General features: G+C 25.4%; 1 protein-coding gene across 1 annotated transcript in view; it reads right to left on the bottom strand.

The window, feature by feature from the left end:
• Positions 1 to 4,337: 4,337 nt before the first annotated feature.
• LOC114129834 (cyclic AMP response element-binding protein A-like) overlaps positions 4,338 to 10,393 on the bottom strand; it is a 42,934-nt gene continuing 36,878 nt past the window's right edge. Inside the window, exons 4-8 of the mRNA XM_027994678.2 lie at positions 7,542 to 7,656; positions 6,848 to 7,182; positions 6,529 to 6,717; positions 5,964 to 6,030; positions 4,338 to 5,604 (exon numbers count right to left, since the gene is read on the bottom strand). Coding sequence (XP_027850479.2) covers positions 6,007 to 6,030; positions 6,529 to 6,717; positions 6,848 to 7,182; positions 7,542 to 7,656 — 663 coding nt within the window. The 3' untranslated portion in view covers positions 4,338 to 5,604; positions 5,964 to 6,006. The remainder of the gene's footprint in view (positions 5,605 to 5,963; positions 6,031 to 6,528; positions 6,718 to 6,847; positions 7,183 to 7,541; positions 7,657 to 10,393) is intronic.

Raw genomic sequence — 10,393 nt, 5'->3', positions numbered from 1 at the left:
AACTTTGTGACTTTTTTATTTTTATTTTTATTTTTTTATCATTATTTTTTTCTTTTGATAAAAAATTCCAATTTTAATATAGGTACACAATAATAATCAAATAATTAAAAATCACATCCATTACTTAATAAATATATTATTAATATAACTTATAGGAAAAACCCCTTAAAAGTATTACTAAATATAGTAAATGAATCACAATATAGTATTCTTTTATATTCGATTCTGGGCGGAGCAATGAATGTATTTATATTACGAAAATGTGATTTTTTATATTTGTATATACGATTCTTACTTAAATAATTTTTTTGTGATTATGATCATCATGTTATATTATTAGTTACAAAATGAAATTTTAAAAATCTGTAGATTAATTTTAATACATTACCTATCTATTTACATTTCGAACTTGTTTACACTTTTTTATAAGGTGCGTCGTAAGTGGTATTATATTTTATTTTAGTTACATTGAAATCATGTCAAGAAATATAATACTTAGTAATATAGGCTAAGTTCTGACAGATCGTTTCAGTTCAGAACCGTTTTTTGTATAAAATAATAATAAATTCAATTAATTGAATAAAAATAAATAATCAAATTTAACACATGCATAATAGTGAACCATTAGACACCTAAAGTGGTACCCACTTCCCTACCATTTTTAGTAATAATGACAATAATTATATTTTTGACTCAATACATATTAATTTATAATTTACATAGCTTTTTACTTTATGTACTGGTATATGATTTACATAATTTACATTATTGTTATACATACAGTTTATTATATTATGTCTACACTAACAGTATTTTTAAATTATGTAGGTATATAATATAGTGTATATATATATTTTTTATAACATCGTTAAAATAGTAATTTGTCTTGAAAATAAAAGTATTATAAAAATATGAATATTAAATACAATATGACAGCAGTTTTATATATAAACTATAGAAAGAAAGCTTATAACTATACAATTTATTTTTACTTTTTTAAATGTAATTATATACATAGAAGCATTACGTTAATCAATAAATAAGAAAGTTAACCTCGTCGATTATTATTAAAAAAGGAAAGGATTTAAAAAGTAATATTCGGCTGTTGAGATAATAATATAGCTGTAGGTTATGTCAAAAAGGACTTTATAAATTTGTAATTTGAAAACGTAAAAATGATACTTTAAATTATTTAATTTCAAATTTAACACATCCGTTACAGTAGCCTTCTAAATGACAAGTAATACTCGACTGCAACTGAACAGCTGAGTGGTTATCTAATTTATCCATTTTTTTTTTTTTTTTTTTATAGTGAAAATCATCAAACTTTTTCGGCGTGTTGGTGATCTAAAGCCTGTTTTATTGTTATAGTTAGGATGAGTTTGTGTGTGTACCTATACAGGGTGTTTAGGTGTTTCAAATGTCATATTACAAAAATCGTGTGGATTACATTAGTTCGAATTACAACTATATCATGTAAAAATAGAAACACCCAGTACCTACGATAATATCATTATGGCCGATATAATATGTAAGTATAATTACATCACTACTTCTGCCGTACCCACATAGCCACATGACCTGTGTAATATTCTGCAGAGACTTCCTAACAAAATGTTGTCAAAACGTATGTCAGGTTTTTATTAAAAAAAAAAAAATAATAACTATTTATTGAAAACTTATTTAATATTCATAGTATATTTTATACTCATATTGTGTTACTAACAATACAATTCTACGACGAAACTTCTGTGTAGATGAGTAGTATCGAATTTTCCAATACTTATTCATTTTTACTAATGCTATGAGAAAAGTCCGGTTGATTTTTTTTTTTTGATTGACTATCTTTTGTATGTGCTACCGTTTCACGATGGTTTATTAATGTCATCAATGATCATCATTGATCATTGATCATAATAATATTATTATATACGACGAAAATATAAAAAATATAAATATTATAGTATTATATATAATAAAACACTGCCAAGTATGGGCGTACCTCGAGTTTACTTATAGAGTAAACCTTGAACGTTTGCAATTTATTTCAGAGAAAAATAACATACAATAACTCACTAAACGACATCCCTAGTAAGTTAAACATTTCATATTTTGAATTATTTTTATTCCATACGACATCGATGTATATAATATAATATATAATAATATAAATACATATATATTCACAAACTTATTGAATTTTATAGCTAACCACTCGTATTTCCGGACATAACTATAAATAAAAGATATTATTGGATACAAATATGAAATAATATGATATATCATTAATCATTTTAGTTAAGTACTTCTAAGAAATATTTTTGTGCTTTTTCCACATTCATTGATATTGCTAGGTATTTATTTCAAGTCAAATATTTTATTATTTATAAATACTTTTTATGCAGTAAAATAATGATCAATAGTATTAAATACTTCAAAAGAAAAAGTTCATTGTAACATAGTGTTTCCTAATTTTTCTAAACAAAAAAATAGAATAATTTTATTTCACAGCTTACTAAATGTTAACAAGACTATTTTAGAGTATGGATTAACCCATTTCTTTCAAATTATAGAATATGCCTGATGGTAATTTAAACAAACTTCAACAAACTTTCAACTTTTCAAAATGTTGTAATAAATAACTATATCTATATTGTTTATGAATAATAAATAATATATTTTTATTATATGCTAGACATATATTTGATTTATAACAATAAATAGTTTTGTTTTGTGCATAGATTAAAGTTCGGCTTATCTTTCATGAGATTATCACTCCCGATCTATAATAATATGTATATACAATATACAGGAGTGATCTTACATTTATTATTTCAAAGTTCAAAATCCATTTAAATTTTTAAAAATATTTTTCTTATATAATTTCCACTTTCCAGTCGAGATAAAACAATATTATCTACATTTACATAGTTATATTTCTTGATATTTGTTATCGTTATAATTTTTTAATAACAATATACATTTTTAATTTTATATTCTAAAGCAGAATATTTTTTTGGAGTATTCCAATACATAAAAAATCAATATTCAGACAAGCAGTTAATGAGATGAACATTAAAATATTTTGAAAAACATTAATGAAATTATAAGTGTTATTCAATAAAAGAACCGCCCATTATACATATTATATATAGAACATCGTATCTACTAGAATATTCTTGTTACAGTATTTTTAATTTTTACAGGGTATAATTGCAATTACATGTACACATCGATATTTTTATAATATTGTGTGTAGAGACGAAACAGACACGGTCAACTTCAACTGGAGGGTTGTCTTCAGATCTCAGGCGCCAAAATTACACAGTGAACGCACACATACACAAATATATATATATAAAATGAGAGAGAAAACATACAGCTATAATATAGTGTTTTACTGCACAGTAAAATATAACACAGTTTAACCTAAATTAGATAGTTTTTGTCCTTACAACAAACAATTTGAAACAATATATATGTATACTATATAGTAATAATATCGTAGCTGACGTACTATTTTTATCAACAACAATGTGCACACGAACTCTAAAATACATAATGCAGTTGCGTCGACCTTGGAGCGGTCACGTCGTATAGATTTTCCGAGTCGTCCTTTGTACGGCATCGGCATCGTTATACATATAACCATACAGCGATTACGGTACCAGGAATTCAATTGTAATTTTTTATATATTTTAAAGTAAATAATGACATATAAAATTGGTTATATTATTTTTAAAACACAATATTATCAGGATCATAAATACTTAGACTTTAGACAGTGTACACTGTACACGTTACTTAAGTGGCATCGAAACCTACACATAGAAACCATTACATATTGATGTAAGATAATAATGGTGCGTTCTAAATGTTGTATAAAACTTTACATTTACTTCAGAATGGGTGTTAAACCAACAGTGCTGGATGTAGAATTTTATGTCAGTGTAGCATTGTTTAAAATTAATGAGAAAAATTTAATCTGTACATGGTGAGAAACCATGTGCCTTTTTGTTTTGCAAAGGCTTTATTCATCTCTCATGAATAACCTAAACATCTAATTAGAATATTAAAAGACATAATTTTAAGTTAACAAAGCCAAGTGTGACTTTATTTTTATTGAATTGTTGTGGAGTAATATCAGTAGCTATTACTTATTTACGTTCAAGGTAAACAGTAATCTTTGGATTACAACTCGTGGATTACTATATTTAACTTTAAAGCCCATTTTTATAGAGAGATGGTTTTGTATATTATTATTACAATAACGCACACTACAACTACATGGTGAAATTACATTATTCTTGGTATGAAATTAAAACATATTTAAGACATTTTTCAAGAAAAACAAAAGTATAATATATATATTATATTTATATACATATATCGTATATTTAATTTTTTATAATTCATATGATCTTAATAACCAACTGTTTGGGATTTAAATTTTGGATTAAGTAGTAACTATACAACGGAGTTCAACAAATCGAATGAACTCCAATAAAACAATATAAAAAAACAATTATTGATGAGCACAATGTTTGGTCAATTATAATTCCCCTTCAATATTCACAAATAAAACAAAGGATCAAACGTAATTTGGGACAACTGAGAATACATAAAAAATATATAACGTACGTGCTACCCCAATAATAATAATAATAATAATAATAATAATCATAAAAAACAAGTGTTATTCACTATAACATAAAATAATAATGTTACGTGCTAATAGAAATCTGCTAAAAAATTGCACATAATTTAATATAATATAATATAATATATGTCTTTTATACAAAAATATTTTTCTAAAAACAAAATAATTCATTTTTTGTTTAAAACGCAATAATATTTAAAATTGAACTAATTTAACTAGAAAATATATATTTTAAGTTAACAACAAAATTAAACCAAATTTATAAAATATATTATATACAAATCGATATTATATAATTAATTTAATTAATAAACTTAGGTACAAACAAAAAAAATTGTATTATACATTTATTTTATTAATACTCTAGGAAAACAATCCTTATCGTTTGTTTATTGATTTATAAATATATAACATAGACAAAATATAACGTCTGTATAGCATGTATATGTGACACGCACAGATATACAAGCGATTAAAAAAAAAAAAGAAAAATATGTATATAATTATAATTTTGGCACTTACAACGAGTAATAATGAGATTAAAAGTTAATTATTTTTGATTTATTATGATACACTTATGCGTATCAAAAACATCACTTTTATCCGATAATTGGTGTTTATTTTCATCAGTCGTTTTTTTCTTACAGAATATAATAATACGTTTATCATGTATAGACATAAGTGTGATTTGCATTTCATATTATTTCATATGTTCTATCAGACGTGACTCAAAATTTTGTATTAAAAATATTGACTGAACGTCAAAAATTAATAACTCTATCTTATATCGTTGCGAGTATCTCGTCTGCGTGTTTAAATCAATGCTCGCATCATATACATGCATTGTTATAGTTAAATATGAATACTCGCAGAAGCGCATTTAGTAATATCACGGACTAGCTGTCGACATTGAACTAAAACTCTTAAACATATTGTATTTGCACCTGAAAAAAAAAAATTAACATAAAATAACAGTTTTTACTCGTAATTGTTATTATACTAACGATGCATCTGCATGCAAAAAATATGTTAGTCAGTAGAGTGAAACGTATGCTACCTCAAGGACGCAACATACTATTATGGATGCGATTATTATGTGCCAACGTAAGTACACAACATAAAAATTGATCAGAGGATATTAGGAAATTGACATCTCTGGGTAAAAAATACCATTAACTTAGGACGTTATCAGAATAGTAGATGGCGTTAGTGGATTAATATATTGACTCAAGTGCAGTATACCATTTAAATAATGTAATAATAAATTAATAAATGTATACATATATAATATTCAATTACTCACCATTGGTCGTTATGTACAGTTTACCCCACTAGTAAGTTCTTAATTATTTGGTCTTCAGTTGTTGACTCTGAAATCAAATAACATACATTATTTTCATATTTTAGTAGTATTCTGAGTTTTAGTATTGTTTATTAATAGACACATAGTAGTATTATAATAGAATGTTATGAACACTGATTGTTACAGTAAGAGTCAAATTAAAACGTTCTTAATGAATACAATACAATATTACTAAGATATGCTTGCGGTATGTAATTGTGTACTAACAACAATATTTTAGGGCTAATTTTGTAACGAGATTATTTGAAATATTATAATAGACAGTAGATACATGTTATTTCATTGATATACCTATTACTAGTTGACAACAGAAAAATAGGAACCAATGCACATATGCACCTATATTGCCTATACGATACGCCTGATGAAAATATACGTAGTGAATTACTTTAGACAGAGACCACCCAAGTTGCAAATAGTGCCAAGGACACTATCCATACAATAGAAGAGACAATTTATGAAGATACAACAATAAAAACGGCTATAGTATAAGTTATTAACTTACGATTTGGGTTGCTTGCAGTCCGAGTAATTTCTGCAACTTTTGTAGTTGCTGGACTAGAGATCCATTGCTCTCTTCGAGGTTTACAATTTTCTTTTTATACTCGCTATTTTCGGTAACGAGAATCTCCACCTTCCTTTCCAAAGTATCCATGTACTCCTTTTTCTTGCGCCGACTCTCTTGCGCCGATATCTGAGTAAATAAAAGCACAGTAGTAAAAATAAAATTATTGTTAAAATAAATCAGGCGTGATAACAGTTGCACAGTAATATAATATTCCAGTACGATGATATAACCGTCTAAATTCTAAATGATGGATTACCTTGTTTTTAATTTTTCTTCGGATTTTTTTTAACGACTTCTCTTCGGCCTTGGTCAATGGCAACCTGGTGGGTATCGGATAGCCTTCGGCTAACAGGGTGCGTTTCTCTTCTTCAGTGAGCGTCAGTGCGCCGGTAGATCCTTTCGGCTGACAGCTAATCAAAGGTGTCTGTATGGGCTGCCGGCTGCTGGTGATTGTGGTGGAGGCGGCGGCTGACGACGAGGATGACGACAGGAACAACCGCCGGGTGGGCGATGACCGGTGGTGCGGTGATACGTTACCGCCCTCACTGTCGCTGGACGTAGACGAAGGTGGCGTAGGTGGCAGTGAAAAACCTATAGAGGGGCAACACACAAAAATACAAAGTGAATGCGTGTAATATAATTTATAGGTAATCAGTCCGTATGAGATAAAAAATATTATGTCGCTTTTGTGTGTGCGGTGTATTTAAATTACAGGGTGGTTGTGGAAACATAAGATCCTCGCCCCCGCAGGAATATGTTTTATCTCTCGCGTGTTATTATGCATTACGCATTTCTGTTATACCGAGAAACCATACAAGCGTGGAGTATAATACAATATAATAATACAAAAAAATTATTATTTTGTATATTGTAAAATTGTATGTTTAAATATTGTATACATATTACGTATAATGTGTACAATATTATTATGTTATTTGTTATAATATTACCTGTGCCATCCATTTTCAGACCGAAGTTTGGGACGATTAATCTATGCGGTTGATTGAGGAAAGCTCTGGAGGTCAATACAACCGTGGTGGGTTCATTATAACTGGTTTTCTGTACCTGAAAATTTTAAAATATATTTTATCATATAAAATATATACCTATAGCGGTTTTATTTTTACAAATCGTGTCCATTCACTATTAAATTGTTGAACAACTGTAGTGTGGATTTAATGTAAAAAGACGAACATTGGTTGTAATGCTGCTATTGAAAGTAGTATTTATGGTATACCATTATTATACGAATAAATAATAATAATACTATATTATGTATAAAAATTATGTCCAAGAAGATAAATTACAGTATATTATTCAAAGTGTAAACGTGTATTATGCAGAATGACTTAAGATTTTAAGTGCATCGGTGGATGAATGTATATTGATACATTTGTGATTGTCTTTACCTTTTGGAGCAGAAAATATGTTTTAATTTTAAACTTCAAATGTGGTTACCGGTAAAATATTCAATCTGTTTGGTATTTATTAGAGAGTAAAAAGTAAAAAATTCTCTGTATTTTGTTAAAAATACCATGAAAAACTAAAAAAATAATTACAAAAATACGAGTGCATAAATATTTACGTTACACCAATATATTTAACATGGACATGTTATTTTTAATTATTTTAGTTATTTAAAAACGAATAAGTATAGATAATACAAATCTAAATTAATTTTTATTTATATTACTTCTAGTTGTTGTATAATTTTAATATGAATAGTAATTAAATGTGGTATTATTGTTTGTTGTTTGATGCATACGATATTATCATAAAGTTATCACTGTTATTAGTTTTTTAAATAAACAAAATCATAAATATGTTCTCTATTAACTAAAGTTCAACTTTTTAAATGATGTAAATTAGTTATATCTAAAAAAATTATTTTACTGTGTCGCGTCTTTGACAGCAAAATCTGTCTTTTTAAAATTAATTTTACTTTTATAATTTAAAAATTTATTTGTATCCAAAATACATCAATAAATAACAAGATACATAAATTTCAATCAAAGTATAAAAAAATTAATAATTAACTTAGTTATTCCAAAAGGATAACCTAAGAAGATTGATTTTGTAAGTTAAATCGGGAGAAAATTGCTATTGAGTAGTAAATAGTTCAATATTGGTGCGTCATGTTAAATTAAGTTCACATCAACATAATACAGAAGTGACATAATGTTTATTAAAGCTTAACGATATTTGTGTGTTATTAAAATATGGTATAATTCAGTAAGTCATTGTTTGGATGCTTAGTAAAAATACTAAATATTTTAGAAGAAAAATATTTTTTATTTTATGATTTACTCAAACTAACAAACATTGAAACAACCAAAGTAAAATAATAATAATAATACACACATATATTAGATTAATAATTTTAACTGTCGTGTGTAATTTAAATTAATTGGCTCTTCAATTATTATTTTATTTTTATTTAATGTTTATTTATCTTTAAAAATGAATGATTAGTATTTTATATTAAATTTCAAGAAATATAATAAACACATTAAACCTAAACACTAATTGCTTTAATTAATCAATTTAAATCGTTCATATTTTTCATAACATCCATATTTAAATAACCATCTTTTAACTTTTAAGAGTTGTTATTACTACATTATTTTATTGTCAAGTGTTGGAGTATCTAAACAACTATATGCCATTATTAAGCAATCGAAATATTTAATTATTGAACCTTGCATAAACTAAAAACATTTTATATTGTATAAAATTTTTAGTGTTAATTCATTAGCTACTATAATATTCTAGATTTTTTTTTTTTTTTTAATTTACATTTTTAAAATACCTAGTAATTCACGTTTATTTTACTTGGTCGTGTAATTTTTATATTAGCGAGTGCCAAAGAATGTTAAGCATTTAATATTATTTATGCATTATAAATAATTTAAAATAAAAATTATAGTTCCTCACAAACTATTAAATTTAGTTGGTACTAAAATAATAAAACGTACAAAAAATTTATGAATATAGATTTGTCTTGCCAAAAATAACTAAAGGAATTGATATTTTAATATTGTATACAACTAAATTTTAATACTAAATAAGTAAACTCATAACTGATAGATTTTATGAAGTATATTAAGCAAGATATCATATTTTTTCTACGGTTAAATTATGATTTATCGAACATCAGGAAACATGACGTAATCATTTTATACTATTTATTGTAGCTACAGTAATGGGAGCTAGTTACATATGTAAATGAAAATTAATAAAGGTAGATAAATATATATATGTATATTATATATGGTAATATTTGTATATTTATATTTAGGTATATAAAAAAAAATTGTAAATATATCTATCATATTCTCTCTTTTTAATGATTTTCTTGGAACTATTATTTGTAATAATAATATTATATACTATACATCATTTAGATTTCAGTTTCTCTTTAAAAATGTTCCAGGTGTATAAATTATAAATGTTTTAAATTTCTATTTTTAAAAATTTATAGGACTAACATTGACAGTAATACAAACATAGTTTGTAAATTATTGATCATGCTAAATGTAGTATTAATTATTAATAAAATAAATAAGAATGATAATTTAATTTAGTTGAAAATCTGATTAGAAAATACGTATATATTAAAATAAATAGCCTTAAATATGTTTCTGTACTTATCTACTTATTGTTTTTTTCGAGTTTCAAAAATCTAAAAGCACTCAATACTTGTTCGTATATTATATAAAAAATAATCAACATATATTTTTAATATTATATCTGAACAAACAAGATTAATTTGTCTAAAAAAATGGTCAATAATGTTATAGAC

Source organism: Aphis gossypii, chromosome 1, assembly GCF_020184175.1.
Source record: "Aphis gossypii isolate Hap1 chromosome 1, ASM2018417v2, whole genome shotgun sequence".
NCBI lineage: Eukaryota > Metazoa > Arthropoda > Insecta > Hemiptera > Aphididae > Aphis > Aphis gossypii.
The sequence above is the reverse complement of the archived record's forward strand: the minus strand, read 5'-3'. Positions and strand labels throughout refer to the sequence as shown.